Source organism: Gadus macrocephalus, chromosome 9 (assembly GCF_031168955.1).
Source record: "Gadus macrocephalus chromosome 9, ASM3116895v1".
NCBI lineage: Eukaryota > Metazoa > Chordata > Actinopteri > Gadiformes > Gadidae > Gadus > Gadus macrocephalus.
The window spans coordinates 9,974,290-9,996,515 of record NC_082390.1 but is presented as its reverse complement, the minus strand read 5'-3'; the positions used below and the strand labels follow the sequence as shown (position 1 = coordinate 9,996,515).

The window sequence follows — 22,226 nt, the reverse complement described above, 5'->3', positions numbered from 1 at the left end:
ACTCCCTGAGGGGAGAACACACCTCAGGGTACTGTCTAACCCCTACCTGCCCCTTAATGACCTGTCTCTCTACTGTCTAACCCCTACTGCTCCTTAATGACCTGTCTCTGTACTGTCTAACCCCTACCCGCTCCTTAATGACCCGTCTCTGTACTGTATAACCCCTACCTGCTCCTTAATGACCTGTCTCTGTACTGTCTAACCCCTACCTGCCCCTTAATGACCTGTCTCTGTACTGTATAACCCCTACCTGCTCCTTAATGACCTGTCTCTGTACTGTCTAACCCCTACCTGCTCCTTAATGACCTGTCTCTGTACTGTCTAACCCCTACCTGCTCCTTAATGACCTGTCTCTGTACTGTCTAACCCCTACCCGCTGCTTAATAACCCGTCTCTGTACTGTCTAACCCCTACCTGCTCCTTAATGACCTGTCTCTGTACTGTCTAACCCCTACTGCTCCTTAATGACCTGTCTCTGTACTGTCTAACCCCTACCTGCTCCTTAATGACCTGTCTCTGTACTGTCTAACCCCTACCCGCTCCTTAATAACCCGTCTCTGTACTGTCTAACCCCTACCTGCTCCTTAATGACCTGTCTCTGTACTGTCTAACCCTACCTGCTCCTTAATGACCTGTCTCTGTACTGTCTAACCCCTACCTGCTCCTTAATGACCTGTCTCTACTGTCTAACCCCTACCTGCTCCTTAATGACCTGTCTCTGTACTGTCTAACCCCTACCTGCTCCTTAATGGCCTGTCTCTGTACTGTCTAACCACTACCTGCCCCTTAATGACCTGTCTCTGTACTGTCTAACCCCTACCTGCTCCTTAATGACCTGTCTCTACTGTCTAACCCCTACCTGCTCCTTAATGACCTGTCTCTGTACTGTCTAACCCCTACCTGCTCCTTAATGGCCTGTCTCTGTACTGTCTAACCCCTACCTGCTCCTTAACGACCTGTCTCTGTACTGTCTAACCCCTACCTGCTCCTTAACGACCTGTCTCTGTACTGTCTAACCCCTACCTGCTCCTTAATGACCTGTCTCTGTACTGTCTAACCCCTACCTGCCCCTTAATGACCTGTCTCTGTACTGTCTAACCCCTACCTGCCCCTTAATGACCTGTCTCTGTACTGTCTAACCCCTACCTGCCCCTTAATGACCTGCCTCTGTACTGTCTAACCCCTACCTGCTCCTTAATGACCTGTCTCTGTACTGTCTAAGCCCTACCTGCTCCTTAACAACATGCGTCTGTACTGTCTAACCCCTACTTGCTCCTTAGTGACCTTTGTCTGTATCAAAAGCTCAAAGACTTCTGTAGTAAATAGTAGTATGTTGCAGACTAACCATCCCCCTGCATGTTAAATGTATATTTAGTGAGCCTTAGTCGTGCTATAAAGCTGCTCGCTACGCAGCTTAAAGTCTAGGATTAAATATAGATGAGCAGAGGCTCTGCCATGACCTAACGCTTGAGGAATGGCCTCCGACGCAGCACCATGACAACACCTGCTGCATCAACATGACAACACCATCTGCATCACCATGAAAACAGCCCTGGACCATACCGTTCAGAGAGACCATCAGGACGCTGGCAGGCACTCTGAGCCGGGAGGAGAAGTGGACCTTCAGGTCCTGGATGGTGAGGGAGATGGGGAACGCCATGGTAACGACCACGCCCCCTGGCATCAGGACCACCTTCACTGGAGACATGGAGAGAGAGAGAGAGAGAGAGAGAGAGAGAGAGAGAGAGAGAGAGAGAGAGAGAGAGAGAGCGAGCGAGAGAGAGAGAGAGAGAGAGATGGTTAGAGCGATAGATGGGAAAGATAGATACATAGTCAGATAAAATAGCTAGGAAACCAGAAAAAAACATTAAGATACACACTTGTTATCATAGAGCTGTGTTTCTAGAGCTGTGTCTCTAGAGCTGTTTCTCCTGAGACCTTGTCTTGGAATTGTCTAATAATTCAAAAAAAATAATAATAATAAAGAAACGCAAGTAAAATTATAAACAAATATGTGATACAGAAAAAATAAATAAATAAATAAATAAATAAATAAATAAATAAATATATATATATATATATATATATATATATATATATATATATATATATATATATATATATATATATATATATATATAGAGAGAGAGAGAAATGTAGCCTATAGAGAACAATTTTCACAATTGTCTGGTAATCAATTTTAACGTAACCAACCTGTTGCAGTGGGGCTCCCAACATCTTCTCTGCTTCCCTGCAACTCCTCGTCCTCCCCGGGTCTCTCCCCGTCCTCCTCGTCCCTCTCTCCGGGTCTCTTCCCGTCCTCCCCGTCTTTCTCTCCGGGTCCCTCCCCTGGTCTCTCCCCGTCCTCCTCGTCCCTCTCTCCGGGTCTCTTCCCTTCCTCCCCGTCTTTTTCTCCGGGTCCCTCCCCTGGTCTCTCCCTGTCCCTCTCCCAGTCCTCCTCGTCCCTCTCCCCGGTTCTCATCCCGTCCTCCCCGTCTCTCTCCCCCTCCTGCCCCTCTCTTTCCCCGTCCCTCTCCCAGTCCTCCCCCTCTCTCTCCCCGTCCTCCCCGGGTCTCTCCCAGTTCTCCCCCTCTCTCTCCCCGAGTCTCTCCCGGTCTCTCTCCCCTTTATCCCAGTCTCTCTCCCCCTCCTCCGCGTCTCTCTCCCCGGGTTTCTCCCCGGGTATCTCCCCCTCTATATCCCCATCGCTCTCCCCTTCATCCCCGTCTCTCTCCCCTTCATCCCCGTCTCTCTCCCCCTCCTCCCCGGGTCTCTCCCCGTCCTCCGCGTCCTCCGCCTGGGAGGACTCCTCCCTGGTTTCCGAAGTGTTTTCCATTAGTTTCTCCGATATGGTGCGATGACTACCCTCTGATTCTGGTTCGATAACGGCTCAACTTCAAATCAAATCAAGAGTCGAACTTTATCGAACAGGTGGAGAGTCGCGCGTTTCCGTCAACAGAAAACACGTGTGCGTTGTCGTGGCAACAGGGAAGGGGCGTGTCTCCGTTGGAGGGTTGAATAAGTTATTTTAAAATGTTCAATTCATTTCTGTTTTGTCTTTCTCATAATTACATTGAACGCTATAGGTGCCAGATACTGTCTGCATGTTGGTCAAATGTTTTTTATTTCAATGATAATTGTAATAATAATGAGTTTTTCCCTCAAATTCTGTAAAAGTCATACTGCAACCTATACCGTAAGTCGAAAGCTCTGGTAACCATACCTGACATTTTCAGGTATGGTTACCAATAACCCCAACTACCCATAAACCCACATTTGTGGCACCGCACCCAAAGGTGGCGCTATTGTAAAAAATCATGAATTAGGCTTATTACTCCTCACCAGATTGACCTGGACTCAAAATTCTTTCTTAATATTAATCTCTAGAATCAGATGCATCTATAAAACCTGGGTCTTGCGCCCTAAAAAAATGTACTTCTCCCACAATTTCATATTAAAGCCAAACATGATAAAAAGATACACAGGCTACAAAAACAATCAAAAATTCACCAAAATCGCCACATAAAATCTTTAGACCAAGCCTCACAAAAATAACTATTTTGTTATTGTATAAAAAAAACATGACTTTTTTAATGACTTTATGACTTCATGACTTTTTTTATGACTTTTTTTTTAGTTAATATAATTTGTGTTTGAAATTGTAAATAATTATACTTGAAGAAAATACTTTTGTTTTGAGAATTCTTTTTCCTCTATTTATTAACCTCTATTCCTCTATTTATTTACTAACCCTAACCCTTAGGTAGATACCAATACCCCCCACTACCCATAAACCCAAATTGTGGTACTGCACCCAAAGGTGGCGCTATTTAAAAAGATTATGAACTAGCCTTATATCTCCTTACCAGATTGACCTGCACTCAAAATTCTTTCATGATATTAATCTCTGAAATCAGATGCATCTTTTTCACTGCTCTAAAAACGTTTACTTTTCCCACAATTTCATAGAAAAAGCCAAACGTCCACAGTCTCAACCCAGTTTGCCCATATGACCATTTCGTTATTGTATGGCTATCATTAGGTGGATACCATTAACAGTGCAAATTTCAGATCTGTACTCTTTTAAGAAAGTCCTTAATTCTCTTGTGAAATGTGTGCTTGAAGTTTTCTTGACGTTGTGTGCTTATTTATAGACATTTTCACAATGTGAATGAGGCTTCTTGCAGCTCATGAATGTCGGTGGCTTAATGGGATAATGCCTAGTACCGGTGTTCCTTAGGTTGAGAGTTCGAATCCTGATTAGAGCAATATGAACAAGTTGAACATGACATTCTGCCAATGCCACTCAATTAAGAAACACAACATTGAACAGCACCTAAAATTCATCAGGCAATCAACATTCCGGCTAATTCGTTCCCAAGAATCTGACTGCCAAGACACATATCGCATTAGGGGAACTTCTTCGTTAACCTTGACTAAGATTCACTTGAGAAATGTGTGCTTTGAGTTTTCTGGATGTTGTGTGTTTATCAATAGACATTTTGACCATGTGAATGAGGCTGCAGTTGAGGTTTATAAGTGTCTCAATGGGAGTTTGAATTCCAATCAGAGCATTATGAACAAGCTAAACACAACATTCGGCCATTGCTATGCAGCTCACCTGAAAGCAGAGCCACAGTATTGCATTAAGTGGAACATCTTCATCAACATCTTTCCTTAATAATTATATGTCATATTTATTTATCTTCCATTAGTGTGTTCTTGACTTTTAATTTTGCTCGGACCCCGTTAATCACAGCTTGCGGTTACTTTTGTTATTAGTACTATTATTAATATAATTATTGAGGTGAATAAAAGGCGATAAACAATTATGATATGAAAAATTATCTCTAACTGCTATGTATATATTCATTCATGCATGCATGTATATTTACGCACATTTATGCCTATACATGCATATACACACATATATAATATTATATATATATATTTACACATATATATGTGTATATATATATATTACATATATATATACACACACATATATATATATATATATTCTTAGCTTAGCTACCCACATCAATGGCTTAGCTGAGCCACACCCGTCACAGCTGGTGGTCAAGGAATGCGAGCGCCTCAGCCCCTCTGAGTCTCGTTGAGCCTCTTCGTCCGACCTGATGATTCCAGAGAGACCGAGCTAGAGGGGCACCTCATTGATTTGATCGGCAGCAATTGATTTCAAATTTAGTTGAAAATCAATTAGTTGCTAGCCGGTCTGGTCAAGTGAGGTGTGTTTCTAATCCTTTGATCTCAGGCCTGGTCTCAAAGGCTCACAGGTCATATGTTTATGACACCCCCGGACCCTGGCCCCCAAGAGGGCAAGATGAACCGGTCCTTCTCAAACCATGGGGTTTGAGAAGGACCTCAGGGTGGGGACCCCTCCTCCACGCTGACGGGGTGCTGGTGATCATCAGGTCGCCCACAGGGACCACCAGCGCCCGGTCACGAGCCCCGCAGCACCCTGAAACAGAGACCGAATTATGGGGACCTGTTTGGAACAGAACTCCTCCCCTGAGATCTGATTGGTCCGTCCACACTTGGTTTGAAGAGTGGCTTTCACCAGGAGTGAGGCCAGACAGGTCTTCAGAGAGAGACTAAAGGTGACCTCAGAGCTCGGGGAGGCTTCACGGGACGGAAGAGGCTGGCCGGTCTGTGGTGGCCCTCCTGGACCGCTGAAACACCACCTGTATCTATACTCAGTCTGAGGTCTCCTGCCTCCTGGACCACCAAACCCTCCTCAGACCACCTGGTCCCAGGACCCCAAGATCCTCCTCAGACCACCTGGTCCCAGGACCACCAGACCCTCCTCAGACCACCTGGTCCCAGGACCCCAATACCCTCCTCAGACCACCTGGTCCCAGGACCCCAATACCCTCCTCAGACCACCTGGTCCCAGGACCCCAAGATCCTCCTCAGACCACCTGGTCCCAGGACCACCAGACCCTCCTCAGACCACCTGGTCCCAGGACCCCAATACCCTCCTCAGACCACCTGGTCCCAGGACCCCAAGATCCTCCTCAGACCACCTGGTCCCAGGACCACCAGATCCTCCTCAGACCTCCTGGTCCTAGGACCACCAGATCCTCCTCAGACCTCCTGCCCTCAGGACCACCAGAGCCTCCTCAGACCTCCATGACCCAGTGAGTGGTCGTGTCTGGCTTACCGATCACAACTGCCCCTGTAAGCCCGGGTATTTCAGGCCTGGCCAGGTGTGGGGGTCCGTCAGTCCAGCGTTGGGGCGCGCTCCAACACAATAGAAACTTATCCTCTGAGTTGGGGCGCACTCCAACACAATAGAAACTTATCCTCTGAGCCGGGGGGGGGGGGGGGGGGGGGCATTCCAGAGGCAGAGGGGGGCCGGGTATAAAGCAGACCGCAGCACCGCAGCGCACAGGAGCAGGAGCTGACGCTACTCAGAGGTGAGAGCTCCCATCTGAGGGAGGAGGAGGAGGAGTAGGAGGAGGAGGAGAGAGAGGAGGAGGAGGAGCAGGAGGAGAGGGAGGAGGAGGAGAAGAGGGAAGAGGAGGAGAATGGGGAGGAGGAGGAGAATGGGGAGGAGGAGGAGGAGGAGAAGGACGTAGTGCCGGATTTAGTTTAGTCTGAAGACATGTTGATGATCCTGAGGCTGTAGATACAGAGTTCTGGATGTCTCGACTCTTAACCACTCAACGTCTGCAGGACATTTGGTCGGAGACCTCGAGACACGATGAACACGTACGAGGAGTCAGACGAGGAGGTGCTGTCGGACACGGACATCCAGAGGAGCATCGAGGAGTCCTGCCTCTCCAGGTCTGAGTCCTCTCCTCCCCTGGTTGTGATGTCATCTCTCCCCTGGTTGTGATGTCATCTCTCCCCTGGTTGTGATGTCATCTCTCCCCTGGTTGTGATGTCATCTCTCCCCTGGTTGCGATGACATCCCACCTCTGGTTGTGATGTCAGCTCTCCCCTGGTTGTGATGTCATCTCTCCCCTTGTTGTGATGTCATCTCTCTCCTGGTTGTGATGTCATCTGTGGTCACTTCAGTCTGCAGACCGGCGGCGCCCACCTCACACTACAGGCTGCTGGAGTGCACGGTACACACACACACACACACACACACGCAAATGCACACACATTCACACACACACAGACACACTCACACACACACACACACACACACACACACACACACACACACACACACACACACACACACACACACACACACACACACACACACACACACACACACACTGGGGTCAGGTGATGTTGTGTTGTTGACCTCACAGCTTGGCAAGGAGACCTGGGCGGTGACATGGCGAACGTCCACATGCTGACCTTGTGGTTGTATGTGGATCTATCTTTTGTTGTGGTTGTATCTTGTGGTTCTATGTTGTGTTGTTGTTCTATGCTGTGGTTTATATGCTGTATCAGGATATATGTTGTGTTGTGGTTCTCTGTTGGTGATCAATGTTGGATTGTGTTGTTATGTATGCTGTGGTGCTATGCTGTGATGTTGTTCTGGGTTGTGATGCTAGTGTGTTGTGGTTCTATGTCGTGGTTCTACACTGTGGTTCCACGGTGGACCCTCTAGTCCCCCCTGGTGGTGGTCTGGAGACGGCACTGACCCGGGCCGTGGTGGCCGGTCTGGTGGAGAACGTCCGGGTTCTGCTGGACCGTGGAGCCTCACCACTCAACACCAACAGCAGGAGTGAGAGCCCTCTGCTGTTAGGTACCACAGTCTAACCCCTACCTGCTCCTTAGTGACCTGTCTCTGTACTGTCTAACCCCTACCCGCTCCTTAATGACCTGTCTCTGTACTCTCTAACCCCTACCTGCTCCTTAACGACCTGTCTCTCTACTGTCTAACCCCTACCTGCTCCTTAGTGACCTGTCTCTGTACTGTCTAACCCCTACCTGCTCCTTAGTGACCTGTCTCTGTACTGTCTAACCCCTACCTGCTCCTTAGTGACCTGTCTCTCTACTGTCTAACCCCTACCTGCTCCTTAATGACCTGTCTCTGTACTGTCTAACCCCTACCTGCTCCTTAGTGACCTGTCTCTGTACTGTCTAACCCCTACCTGCTCCTTAATGACCTGTCTCTGTACTGTCTAACCCCTCCCTGCTCCTTAATGACCTGTCTCTGTACTGTCTAACCCCTACCTGCTCCTTAATGACCTGTCTCTGTACTGTCTAACCCCTACCTGCTCCTTAATGACCTGTCTCTGTACTGTCTAACCCCTACCTGCTCCTTAATGACCTGTCTCTGTACTGTCTAACCCCTACCTGCTCCTTAGTGACCTGTCTCTGTACTGTCTAACCCCTACCTGCTCCTTAGTGACCTGTCTCTGTACTGTCTAACCCCTACCTGCTCCTTAGTGACCTGTCTCTGTACTGTCTAACCCCTACCTGCTCCTTAATGACCTGTCTCTGTACAGTCCAACCCCTACCTGCTCCTTAGTGACCTGTCTCTGTACTGTCTAACCCCTACCTGCTCCTTAGTGACCTGTCTCTGTACTGTCTAACCCCTACCTGCTCCTTAGTGACCTGTCTCTGTACTGTCTAACCCCTACCTGCTCCTTAGTGACCTGTCTCTCTACTGTCTAACCCCTACCTGCTCCTTAGTGACCTGTCTCTGTACTGTCTAACCCCTACCTGCTCCTTAATGACCTGTCTCTGTACTGTCTAACCCCTACCTGCTCCTTAATGACCTGTCTCTGTACTGTCTAACCCCTACCTGCTCCTTAGTGACCTGTCTCTGTACTGTCTAACCCCTACCTGCTCCTTAATGACCTGTCTCTGTACTGTCTAACCCCTACCTGCTCCTTAGTGACCTGTCTCTGTACTGTCTAACCCCTACCTGCTCCTTAGTGACCTGTCTCTGTACTGTCTAACCCCTACCTGCTCCTTAGTGACCTGTCTCTGTACTGTCTAACCCCTACCTGCTCCTTAATGACCTGTCTCTGTACAGTCCAACCCCTACCTGCTCCTTAGTGACCTGTCTCTGTACTGTCTAACCCCTACCTGCTCCTTAGTGACCTGTCTCTGTACTGTCTAACCCCTACCTGCTCCTTAGTGACCTGTCTCTCTACTGTCTAACCCCTACCTGCTCCTTAGTGACCTGTCTCTGTACTGTCTAACCCCTACCTGCTCCTTAATGACCTGTCTCTGTACTGTCTAACCCCTACCTGCTCCTTAATGACCTGTCTCTGTACTGTCTAACCCCTACCTGCTCCTTAGTGACCTGTCTCTGTACTGTCTAACCCCTACCTGCTCCTTAAGGACCTCTTTCTGTAATGTCCCCTGCAGCGGTGCGGGGGGGCTCCTATAAGGTGACCCAGGTGCTGCTCTCCAGGGGGTCCTGGGTGGGGCAGCCGGGCCCCCGGGGTTGGACGGCGCTCCACGAGGCGGCGCGGCAGGGGGGCGCCGAGGTGCTGCTTCTGCTGCTGCGGTCCGGGGCGCCGGTCGCCCTGACGACCACCGGGGGGCGGACCGCCCTAGCCGTGGCCGCCGAGCACGGCCAAGCCCACATCGCCGAGATCCTCCTCAACTGTGGTGAGACACCAGCGGAACTAGATGATCCCCCAGAACCACGAGAACCACTAGAACCAGACCCTGGTCCACTTAACCCCGCCCCACTTAACCCCACCCGACTTAACTCCGCTCCACTCAAACCTGCTTCACCACCTCAAGCGACCAGCGACCAATGAACAGTGACCAGGGACCAGTGACCAGCAACCAGCGATCAGTGACCAGCGACCAGTGACCACCAACCAGCGACCAGTGACCAAGGACCATTGACCAGCGACCAGTGACCAGCAACCAGTGACCAGTGACCAAGGACCAGTGACCAGCAACCAGCGACCAGTGACCAAGGACCAGTGACCAGCAACCAGTGACCAGCAACCAGCGACCAGTGACCAAGGACCAGTGACCAGCAACCAGTGACCAGTGACCAGCAACCAGCGACCAGTGACCAAGGACCAGTGACCAGCAACCAGCGACCAGTGACCAGCAACCAAGGACCAGTGACCAGCAACCAGCGACCAGTGACCAAGGACCACCAACCAGCGACCAGTGACCAAGGACCAGTGACCAGCGACCAGTGACCAAGGACCAGTGGCCAGCGACCAGCGACCATTGAGCAACAAACTGCTGCGTCTCTCTAGTGATCGTTATTACGTTATTATTAAGACTCCTCCTATATGGCAGCTGAACCCTGACCCCTGACAGGCAGCAGGGTGAACTCCCAGGCGCTGAGCGGCGAGAGCGTGCTGATGGCGGCCGCGGGCGCCGGGGACCCCTCCCTCGTCCGGCTGCTCCTGGACAACGGAGCCAACCCCGACCTCCCCAGCGGCACCGGACACCTGCCCGTCCACAAGGCCGCCTACGCAGGGCACTACCGGTGAGGAGGGGCTAGACAGTAGAGGCTAGACAGTAGGGGCTAGACAGTAGGGGCTAGACAGTAGAGGCTAGACAGTAGAGGCTAGACAGTAGGGGATAGACTGTAGAGGTTAGACAGTAGGGGCTAGACAGTAGAGGTTAGACAGTAGGGGCTAGACAGTAGAGGTTAGACAGTAGATCCTAGACAGTAGAGGCTAGACAGTAGGAGCTAGACAGTAGAGGCACTATCAGTGAGTGGGCCCTCTACCAGTGAGTCCTCTCCCAGTGGGTGAGTCCTCTCCCAGTGAGTGAGTCCTCCCCCAGTGGGTGAGTCCGTTCCTAACCCCGGCCCCACAGGGTGCTGGAGATGCTGCTCCCGCTGACCTGCCCCCGGAGCATCAAGGCGGCTGGTCAGAGCCCGCTGCACTCGGCGGCGGCCGGTGGCCACGCCCGCTGCCTGCGGCTGCTCCTCGCCAGTGGCGCCGACGTCAACTATCGCATGAGTGCCCACCACTCGGGGAACCACCGGGACTTGCGACGCAGTGCGCTCTACTACGCCGTCTCAAACGGCGATGCCGGCTGCACCCGTGCGCTGCTGGAGGCGGGGGCGCGGCCGGACCTGGACCCCCTGCAGTGCCTCCTGGTGGCGGTGCGGTCCGGGCGCCACGACCTCGCCCGGCTGCTGCTGCTGGCCCGCGCCGACGCCAACTGCTACTTCCGTGCGGTGAGCGACACGGTGTTCCCCACCGCGCTGCAGTACGCCCTCAAGGACGCCGCCATGATGCGCCTGCTGCTCAACCACGGCTACGATGCGCGGAGCTGCTTCCTCTGTCACCACGGCGACAACGACGACCAGGGAGGCCACGCCCCCGGCCAGTCCCAGAGATTGAGGTGCGGCTGCGGAGGCTGTGAGGGCGGCGCCGGCGCCCGGACCTGCTCCCGCTGGGACCACGAGGACCCCTGGCCCGCCGGGGACCATGGAGACAGAGCCATACCGGTGAGTTGTAGCCCTGTTACTGAGCCATCACAGGGGAGCCTTCAGGGGACTGAGGCAGCATCAGGGGGTTGAGGCCTTCAGAAGCCTCTGAACCTCTGAAGGTCTCTGAATCTCTGAACCTCTAAACCTCTGAAGGCCTGAGCTCCGGCGGCAGCAGGTCCCTCACCGGTGGTCTGGAGGGCTTTGTTAGGAGGTTCTGTTTGTTAGGAGGTCCTTAATGATTGTTAGGAGGTTCTGTTTGTTAGGAGGACCTTAATGTTTGTTAGGAGGTTCTGTTTGTTAGGAGGTACTAATGTTTGTTAGGAGGTTCTGTTTGTTTGGAGATCCTTAATGATTGTTAGGAGGGTCTGTTTGTTAGGAGGTTCTAATGTTTGTCATGAGCTTATGTTTTTTAGGAGGTCCTTAATGCTTGTTAGGCGGTTCTGTTTGTTAGGAGGTTCTAATGTTTGTTAGGAGGTTTGAATGTTTGTTAGGAGGTTCTAATGTTTGCTAGGAGGTTCTTATGTTTGTTAGGAGGTTATTATGTTTGTTAGAACGTTATTATGTTTGTAAGGAGGTTCTAATGTTTGCTAGGAGGTTCTTATGTTTGTTAGGAGGTTATTATGTTTGTTAGAACGTTATTATGTTTGTAAGGAGGTTCTAATGTTTGTCTGGAGGTTTCAATGTTTGGTAGGAGGTTCTAATTTTTGGTAGGAGTTTCTAACGTTTGTTAGGGCCCCCAGCTCGGCTGCTGGATCACCAGCAGGGTCAACACCTGGTGGTTCCTCTAACTTTCTGATGTTCTCCCCACAGTTCTGTGAGTTCATGGGTCTGTGCTGCCTGGTGCACCTCTCGGGCCTGGTGGTCCGGACCCTGCTGGACTACGTGGGCCAGGTCTCCCTCTGCCCCCCGCTGAGGAGCCTGCTGCAGGCGCAGGGGGCCTGGGCCGACATCTGCAGCATCCTCAGTACATACTACTACTACTATACTACCACTACTACTAGATAATACTACTACTACTGGGGCGACATCTGCAGCATCCTCAGTACATACTACTACTACTATACTACTACTAGAAATACTACTAGATAATAGCCTACTACTACTACTGGGGTGACATCTGCAGCATCCTCAGTACGTACCAAAACTACTATACTACTAGAAATACTATCAGGAATACTGCTAGAAATACTACCAGAAGATGATATAGTAGGGGCTACTTCTACTAGTACTGACGGTGTTTATCTCCTCAGGGTCTCCTCGGTCTCTCGGACACATCTGTCGTCTGGAGATCCGCCGCTGCCTGACCCTCAAGAGACTCAACAACCCCGACGTCATGAACTCTGACCTTTTCCCTCCAAGACTGCGCGACTACCTGCTGTACCGGGAGCTCGACCCACAAACAGTTTAGTTTTTACTAGGTTAGTAAATGTTACGCTTAGATACTAGGTTAATGATAAAGTTTAGGTTCTAGATTAGAGATTCCGTTTAGATACTAGGTTTGTGATGATTAAATTTAGATACTAGGTTAGAGATGGTTAAATTTAGATACTAGGTTAGAGATTAAGTTTAGATACTAGGTTTGAGATTGTTAAATTTAGATACTAGGTTAGAGATGGGGGTGTTTAGGTTGGGTTAGAGGTGCATGTATGGAGGATGGGGTCACTGTGTGGGGTTACTGGGGGTTGGGTAGGCTGCAGAACCAAACTCACACCTGACAGCTGACAACTATGAATAGCTTTACTGGTGTGTGCGTGTGTGTGCGTGAGATGGGTGTGTGTTATAGGGTGCTTGTTCTAGTAAACAGACTGGATTGGTGTAATGTATACTGTATGATGTAATGGTGTAATATATACTGTATGATGATGTAGTGGTGTAATATACACTGTATGATAATGTATTTTAACCATGTATAATTGATCTTCAGGGGAAACGATTGCAAACTAAACGCACATCGCCCCCTACTGGAACCACGATGCTACTGGCTAAACTAAACTCGATAACTGGGGTTATCAATAATATAACCTTATTCTCGTCAAAGTCCACAAGCTTTAACTTACCTCATGCGTCTCTTTATGCTCCTCTTGGCTGACAGTCATCTTGTGGTCGTATCAGCTTTACTGGAGTTATCTCATTCAGAGACAAGTAGTGGCACTAATTAGATCAATATATAGCATGATTAAATGAAACACACACATGTTGCATGTCAATCATCAGCACACAGGAGCCAGGTCTGTAAAGTCAACATTTATTTCAATCTTTTACTCTCATCTGTGGATGCAGCGTTTAGTCTCTGGGGTGCAGCTGCGTGTCAGAGCCCACTTTCTGTTATAACAGGAAGTCATGGGCAGCCATGTCTGAAAGCACTCAAATAAAATAAGCTTTTTGCCAAACGTTGGTTAATTATCGGCTTGTTTTATGTCTTCTCAGGCATTCACGGACATGTTGCGTCACACAAGCTTGTTAGAGTTTGATATTAGGTGTCTGTAAGATAGTCGGATGCTAACACTAGCGTTCTACAGCGAAACAAGTTTTAGTAGTTACCATGGTAACAGCGTAATGAGACGTAGCAATGTGATGCTAAGTACGCTCAGAAGGACTACAGACTGGCTACATTTCCCAAAATCCATTTAGAAATAGCAGTTTCTCCCCTAATAGTGATTTAAATGGTATTTTTATTCAAACCTTAACTTTTATATTCACACTCACGCACACACACACAACAAAAAACAACTAAAGTCAACAGCCACATTATCCTTTAAGTGTTTCAGTCAACCCTACTTTAGTACGTCCAGATGTTTAGGTAGGTGTGCTAAACTAAGACTGAGTAAGAAAACCACAGAGAGATGGTAAAGAAATGAGGATCGGAAAACTGTTTCTGATCCATCATGAAAACACAGAAGATCCTTTCACCTTCGGAACGCTGAAACATGATAAAAAAACCTCCCGACGCACCGCTAGCGTAGCTCCTTAGCTGCTATTAGCTAGCTGGGCTGCAACCACAGGATGCTGTCATCGTTAAACAGGAAATGGAGGAAGGGGGTGCTCTGGAAGGTATCCAGATGAAACGAAGGAGGAGTGAACGCTACAAAAGGATTTAAAGGCAACAATAAATACAGGAAGGTCTCGTAGGCTAGTCGTCCCACTCATCATCATCCTCAAAGTCTTCATCCTCCTCCTCGTCTGGGTCGTCGTCTGGGAAACAAAACCACAGCCTTTAGCCCCGGGTCATTTGATCATTGATGAGGTCATAATTTAGCCCTATGATGTCATCATTCAGTCATACAGTATGATGCCATCATTCAGCCCAATGTCATCATGGAGCCCTATGATTACATCATTCAGCCCTTTAATTTCATCATCAGCCCTATGATGTCATCATGCAGCTCTATGATGATGTCATCATGCAGCCCTGTGATGTCATCAACAGCCCTACGATGTCATCATTCAGTCCTATGATGTCATCATGCAGCACTATGATGTCATCATCAGCCCTATGATGTCATCATGCAGCCCTATGATGTCACCCTGTGGGGGTCCTGTGGTCACCTGAGGAGTGGATGGCTCGGCTCCTCTTCTGCATCACCTCCATCAGCGCCCCCACGATCCCAGCCGATGGGGCGGGGCCCGAGTCCTGCTGCTCCGTCACCTGCACCACACAATCAGGACCTCCGTCAGGGGTGGGGGAGGGCTGTGGTTCGGTGTGTTATTGTTCTACGTGTCGTAGTGGTTCCATGTATGGCGGTTCTACATGTTGTTTTGGTTCATGTTGTTGTAGTTCTACATGCAGTGATTTTACGTGTTGCGGTTCTCCATATGGTGGTTCTACATGCGCTGGTTCTACGTGTTGCGGTTCTACGTGATGCGGTTCTGCATGCGTTGGTTCTTCGTGTTGCGGTTCTACGTGATGTGGTTCTACGGGGACTCACAGTCTTCAGCTGGATGCCCTGTCTGATCTGGTCCAGCAGGGCGTCGCGGCCCCCCGGGGGGGCGGGGGTCTGGGTCTGGGTCTGGGTCGGGTTCTGCTCCACCTTCCTCAGCTGGGCACCCCCACGGATCTGCTCCAGCAGGGCTGACTTCCCCCCCCCTCCTCCTCCTCCGTCGGGCTCTGTGGGGGGTGGGGGTCCCGGTGGGGGAGGCGGAGGGGGAGGGGGAGGGGCGGGGGCGGAGCTCGAGAGGGGTGGAGCGGTGGGAGTGGGAGGAGACTGGGCCGGGGGAGTAGGAGGAGCTTGGTGATTGTGATGGGCTTGGCCCCCTCTGGTGGGCGGGGGGGGAGGGGGAGGGGGAGGGGCCCCCAGGGTGCCGGGCCGGGCGGGAGGGGGTCGAGGGGGAGCGGAAGAGGGGGCTCTGGAGGGTGGGGGCGGAGGAGGGGCTCCCCGGCCTCCTCTGGAGGGGGGGGGAGGTGGGACGGGGGGGGGTCCGCCACGGGTGGGTGGGGGTGGGGGGGCTGGAGGAGAGAGAGAAGGGTTGAACAGCTAACAGGTGAACAGCCTACCGGTGAATGGCTAACAGCTAACAGGTGAACTCCCTACAGATGAACAGCTAACGGGTGAAAGGCTAACAGGTGAACAGCTAACAGCTGAACAGCTAACAGGTGAACAGCTAACAGGTGAAAGGCTAACAGGTGAATAGCTGACAGCTGAACAGCTAACAGCTGAACAGCTAACAGGTGAACAGCTAACAGGTGAAAGGCTAACAGGCTACAGGTGAGCTCACCTTGTCTCCTGAGCTCATTCTTCACGGCCTCCACGCCGCCCTTCTTTTCGATGAACTCGTAGATGACCTTGGACGTCTCGCGGTCCTTCAGCTGGGCCTCCGAGATGCCGCACATGTCGAACAGGTTCTTGAGCTCTGGGTCCAGGTTGTTGAGCTGCAGGAGTATCCATTAGTTACCGAGCAGCCCCAAGGCCCTGGGCCCGGACCCACGGGGGACCAGGTGGACGGGTGGAGGCCCGGGCCCCGGACCCCAAGGGCCTGGGGGGGGTCGGGTGGAGCAGCGGGCCATATCGGAACGTACGAACACGGAGTGGTTGAGTCCGTTACTACGGGTTACCAACCATGACCAAAAACAAGCTACTTTCATCTATAACATCAATGTTTTATTATTAAATTGATTGTTCTTACACGGTGCTTTGAGCGTCGTAAAGTGTTGAGCTTTCCTGACACAAGTCTTACTGGCCCCATTACACAGACACACAACCCATAACCCATAATACACACTAATACATAGACACACACACATCCTATTACACAGAAGCACACACTATTACAGTCTCACACATCCCACCACACAGACGCACACATCCAGACTCACATCAAACCCAGTGTTGGGGTCCCAGCCAACATGGCCGATGTGCCTGCAAATAAAAAACACAAACATCCTTTAGACTAGAACACGTTGAATGCCACTATTATAAGTTCACTATCACTAAATCAGGTTCACTATAACTATAACAGGATCACTATCACTAAACAGATTCACTATAACAGGATCACTATCACTAAACAGATTCACTATAACAGGATCACTATCACTAAACAGATTCACTATAACAGGATCACTATCACTAAACAGATTCACTATAACAGGATCACTATCACTAAACAGATTCACTATAACAGGATCACTATCACTAAACAGATTCACTATAACAGGATCACTATCACTAAACAGATTCACTATAACTATAACAGGATCACTATCACTAAAACAGATTCACTACCACTAAAACAGATTCACTATAACAGGTTCACTATCACTATAACTGCTTTCATATCACTATAATTGGTTCACTATACTGCACTACACTACCCTACAGAGGTTCACTATCACTATAACAGGTTCACTATAACAGGTTCACCATGACTAAAACAGGTTCAACATCACTATAACAGGTTCACTGTAACTATAACTGGTTCACTCCACTACCCTACAGAGGTTCACTATCACTATAACAGGTTCACTATAACAGGTTCACCATGACTAAAACAGGTTCAACATCACTATAACAGGTTCACTGTAACTATAACTGGTTCACTCCACTACCCTACAGAGGTTCACTATCACTATAACTGGTTCACTCCACCACCCTACAGAGGTTCACTATCACTATAACAGGTTCACTATAACAGGTTCACCAGCACTGACTGGAAGTTGCTGGGCGTGCCGATGTCCGCCTTGGTGAGCCTCTTCTTCTTGCTCTTGGTCTTCTTGTCCTTGCGGTGGACCAGCCTGTTGTTCAGCTGGTAGAGCTGCTGCTGGGGGGCGGGGTGCTGCTGCTGGTGGTGCTGGTGGTGCTGCTGGTGGTGGTGGTGGTGGTGGTGGTGGTGCTGGGAGTTATGGAACCGCATGCTGTTGATATCTGGGTTCTTCATGTCCACCGTGGCCAAGGGGAGCGACGGACCTGAGGACAGGAGGGTGGAGAAACACACGCTGGGGGTGGAGGCAGACCCCAGAGGTCTCTGAGGGAGGACCCACAGACCTCCTCAGGCCCGTAAACTCTTGACCGGCCACTGGGCCAACCCAGACCATGGAAGAGTTTGTGGTTACCGCGGCAACCACGTGGTAACGACGACAAACACATGGTTGCCGTGACAACGATGAACACGGGCAGCCATATGAGCGGTCCTGGAGAAGCGGCTAATCTCCGTCAACACAGCGGAGACTTAATGTGTAATCCTGTTAATCCACAACACAGGCCATTAGTGCCTTGCTCTACCGATGGGAATAGAACCCCCAACCCAGCTCCTGTTAGTGCCTTGCCCAACAGCTGGAATACAACCCCAACCCAGCCCCTGTTAGTGCCTTGCCCAACAGCTGGAATACAACCCCAACCCAGCTCCTGTTAGTGCCTTGCCCAACAGCTGGAATACAACCCCAACCCAGCTCCTGTTAGTGCCTTGCCCAACAGCTGGAATACAACCCCAACCCAGCCCCTGTTAGTGCCTTGCTCGACAAGCTGAGCTAAACCGGTAACGCTGGGAGACCAGCGGTCAGGGTCGGGGTGTTGGGGGTCGGGGGGTCACGTTCAGGGGCCAGGGGTCAGAGTCAGGGTCAGGGGTCACGGTCAGGGTTGGGGGTCACGGTCAGGGTCAGGGACCAGGGGTCGGGTTCAGGGTCAGGGGTCAGGGTTGGGGGTCACGGTCAGGGTCAGGGGCCACGATCAGAAACAGGGGCCAGGGTCAGGGGTCAGGGTCAGGGGTAGGGTCAGGGGTCACAGTCAGGGGTTGGGGATCAAGGGCAGGGGTCAGGGGTCACCCACCTGCCCTGCGCTGCCGCCGGCCGAGCAGGTCGTTGAGGGCGGAGCGGAACCGCCGAGCCTCCTCCTCACTGGCGAAGTTCACCCCCACCTGGGAGCTCTGACACACACACACACACACACACACATGCATTAAATACACACACACACCTATTATGTACACACACATTAAATACTTTACACAAACACGCACACACACACAAATTATATATACATACACACACACACACAAACACATTAAATACACACACACATTATATACACTTACACCATATACGCATTATATATACACCCAAACACACACACACACACACACACACACACACACACACACACACACACACACACACACACACACACACACACACATAATATAAACACACACATTAATCAGACTAACACGCGCCCTTACGTCTCCGGGGAAGCTGAGGAAGTAGGACCTCGGGCTGCTGAAGGAGAAGCTGCTGTACAGCTCCTGTTCAAACAGGCTGCTCCCGTCCTGCAGGGGGCGACACCCTGGGTCAGAACACTGGTTCTGTTACAGCAGGACCTCTGGGTCAGACCCCTGCTAACCTGGCACCCAGCACCCAGCACCCTGGGTCAGACTGCGTCTCAGACACCCTTGGTCAGACCACGGTCAGCTAACCTTGCTCAGACCGCCGGCTAACATAGCAGCAGTCCTACAGCAGTCCTACAGTGGTTAAAGTAGAGCTTCTGACCCGAGTGGGGGATCATCCTTCAGAATGGGGAATCCTCCCTCAGAGTTGGGGATCCCTCCTTCAGAGAGGGAGATCCTCCTTCAGTGTGGGGATCCCACCGTCAGATTCGGGGATCCCACCGTCAGAGTGGGGGATCCCTCCTTCAGAGTTGGGGATCCCTCCTTCAGAGTGGGGATCCCTCCTTCAGAGTGGGGGATCCCTCCTTCAGAGTTGGGGATCCCTCCTTCAGAGTGGGGGATCCCTCCTTCAGAGTGGGGGATCCCTCCTTCAGAGTTGGGGATCACTCCTTCAGAGTGGGGATCACTCCTTCCAGGGATGATCATACAGGCAAAACATTTTAAATGGGTGATGAGGTGCTGTCCGGTTGACCATGAGGAGGGAGCCCACCTACCTTGATGTCCAGCACCCTGATGTAGTAGGACCTCTGGGTGTTGTCCTTCACCAGACAGGCCACCCCGCAGCACCGCTTGGCCCAGGAGAAGCTCCGGTCGGCGGCGTAGACCTGGACCACGGCGGAGCACAGGGCCTGGGGCACACAACACACAACACCTGGTCACCTGGTCACAGTCTGGTACTGGGTATACCGGCCGCTGCCCATTACAACCAGTGAGGCTAATAGTCTAAATCGATATTTGACTCATTAACGCCAGGCCACACCATTACACACACACACACACAGTCACAAACACACACATTATATACTAGTCCCTCCAGAAAAACGTGATTATACGATCGCATAATTCAATGCATAATCAGCCAAAGTCCGCATATTCATGAGGGGCCGCATTTTTTCAAATATGCCACACTTTCACCGCATAAATTGCAGGTTTTCGCGGGGCTTGCATGATTTCATAATCCCCGCATTTTCGTTGCAAAGAAATCACATATATCTTAGCAGAAAGTTAAAAAATGTTGCTTTTACATCATACAAGAGTAGCCATTTCCCCCTGTTGCCATGGGAACGTTATGAAGTGACGTAATTGCGCGATGTGAACGTCATCGAAAAGCTGAATTTTTCGCAAGTTCGAGCATTTTTTTTTCGCCCCCTGCATTACCTGGTAGGCCATATCCATTCTGCTACTGGGTATACCGGCCGCTGCCCAGTACAACCACAGTGATGTTAATAGTCTAAACTGACATTTGACTCAATGACGAGGCCAGGCCAACGGCCTCCCAGGTCTGCCCCGCTGAAAGAGGGAGACCTGCCCTGTACATCTACCTCGATCATCTGTTCCACTAGGGCATCTGTTCCACTAGGGCCCCCAGAGTCTAGCCCCGGCCCCCAGATTCTAGCCCCGGCCCCAATTGTCTAGCCCCGGCCTTGGCTGCAGTCACCCTCCACCTCGGGGTTCAGCCTGAACCGACCCTGCCTGACCCCGTCTGAACCTCACGCACTGGCTCGTGCTACGATGCGCAACGCCTGCAACACTTAAGCGTGCAGAAACTTACCAGGCACTTCTTGCCCAGGTACCCGAAGAGGCAGTCGTTCTCCTGCGGCGTGAGCAGGATGGAGCCTGTGTGGGCCGCCCGCCGGCCCGGCTGCTGCACGGACATCTCACTGAGCTGGTGATCAACACCGATGATGCATGGATATCTGCAACCTTAGATCAAACCCATGCACACGCAGGTTCTGTTGGCCTGCAGAGCGATCATCGCATTCGCGTGTCTATGTCTATGTCTCTGTCTCTCTCTCTCTCCCCTCTTCTCTCTCTCTATCTCTCTCCCTCTCCGCCTCGCGTTGGCCGGTAGCTTCACTGGTCCCGCGGTTCGGGCGACGTCCCGGGGACCACCCGGGGTTTGTGTACAAGGTGAAGGGAAACTTTGCTCCCTGAAGTCCGGCTGCAGCACTAGGCTGAAGCCAACATGGCAGCAACACGGGAGAGACCACTCCGGAAAGAGGAGAAACGCAGGGGGATCCGACCTCGTCCTGAAGAGTAGTTATCCGCACATGGACGTTGACCGCCGCTCGGTCAGCTGATGAGACACCTCAATCCGCTCAGCGCATCCGCTCCTCTAGTCGGGTACCACCTCAACATCCTCCGGTCGGGGAACATGTGACCCCTTCTGCACCAAGACGCTGCAGGAGGAATGCAGCAGCCTGGGAGGGCGGGCCATAGCGTCACGGGGGGCGGGGCCAGGGGTGATTGACGTGTTACAATAGATTCTACTGTACCGGCAAAAGATACACCGTTAACCGTGATCTACTTTATTGGTGTACATTCCTCACAACTGCGCCATGCATCTCATGGGAATTTTATTTTGTATTTCATTATTCCAGTTTACCTTTTATGCTGCTTATAATTAATTATATATTTTGTATACATCTTACCTCTTTGTCATTTAACCGGGCGGATATTTGTGTTTTAATTCAGCAATGTGATTATGATTTTCCAGAGGTGTTAGTTAGTAGTTTATGTTTCTTTAGTCCTTATAGCGGTTATAGCCATGTAGAGTATTGTTATTACTCTTATAGGTGACATGAGGGCATGTTATTACTGTTATTAAAGACATGATGAGATTCTTATTACTGTATAGGAGACATGAGGGCATGTTATTACTATTATTAAAGTCATAGGGGATGTTATTACTATTATTAAAGACATAAGGGCATGTTATTACAGTTATTAAAGACATGTAGAGTATTGTTAATACTGTTATTTAAGACACTAGGGCATGTTATTACTGTTATTTCAGTCATGGGGTCATGTTATTACTGTTATTAAAGATACAACATGTTATTGGAGAAATTAGGGCATTGATTTAGTTATTAAAGACATGAGGGCATGTTATTACGGTCATTGAAGACACATGGTATTCTGTACAGTGTTTATCCCTGAAGGTGGGAGGACAGATGGGAGTGGGCCTCCGGCTAAACCCTGAAGCGAATTA

At 50.5% G+C, this 22,226-nt stretch overlaps 3 protein-coding genes across 4 annotated transcripts in view; 1 reads left to right on the top strand and 2 right to left on the bottom strand.

Moving 5' to 3' along the window:
• The window catches only part of iqub (IQ motif and ubiquitin domain containing), a 9,152-nt gene extending 6,632 nt beyond the window's left edge, over window positions 1-2,520 (bottom strand). The window contains exons 1-2 of the mRNA XM_060061576.1: window positions 2,215-2,520; window positions 1,466-1,698 (exon numbers count right to left, since the gene is read on the bottom strand). Coding sequence (XP_059917559.1) covers window positions 1,466-1,698; window positions 2,215-2,482 — 501 coding nt within the window. The 5' untranslated portion in view covers window positions 2,483-2,520. The remainder of the gene's footprint in view (window positions 1-1,465; window positions 1,699-2,214) is intronic.
• A 3,885-nt stretch (window positions 2,521-6,405) lies between these two features.
• On the top strand, window positions 6,406-13,765 carry asb15a (ankyrin repeat and SOCS box containing 15a). The gene is made up of 9 exons (XM_060060624.1): window positions 6,406-6,440; window positions 6,700-6,810; window positions 7,045-7,094; window positions 7,595-7,732; window positions 9,310-9,555; window positions 10,234-10,405; window positions 10,741-11,380; window positions 12,173-12,326; window positions 12,613-13,765. The coding sequence occupies exons 2-9, from the start codon at window positions 6,728-6,730 to the stop codon at window positions 12,768-12,770; spliced, it is 1,641 nt and encodes a 546-aa protein (XP_059916607.1). The 5' UTR covers window positions 6,406-6,440; window positions 6,700-6,727; the 3' UTR covers window positions 12,771-13,765.
• wasla (WASP like actin nucleation promoting factor a) lies at window positions 13,594-21,445 on the bottom strand. Of its 2 annotated transcripts, none has more exons than XM_060060627.1 (10): window positions 20,787-21,445; window positions 19,729-19,863; window positions 19,031-19,117; window positions 18,618-18,718; window positions 17,508-17,819; window positions 16,674-16,716; window positions 16,076-16,229; window positions 15,289-15,806; window positions 14,909-15,008; window positions 13,594-14,554 (listed from the first exon to the last, which is right to left on the bottom strand). In XM_060060627.1, the coding sequence occupies exons 1-10, from the start codon at window positions 20,889-20,891 to the stop codon at window positions 14,493-14,495; spliced, it is 1,617 nt and encodes a 538-aa protein (XP_059916610.1). In that variant the 5' UTR covers window positions 20,892-21,445; the 3' UTR covers window positions 13,594-14,492. The 2 variants fall into 2 exon arrangements, with proteins under 2 accessions (XP_059916610.1, XP_059916609.1); XM_060060626.1 differs by having other exon boundaries at window positions 17,508-17,763; window positions 18,622-18,718; window positions 20,787-21,444.
• Window positions 21,446-22,226: the final 781 nt, after the last annotated feature.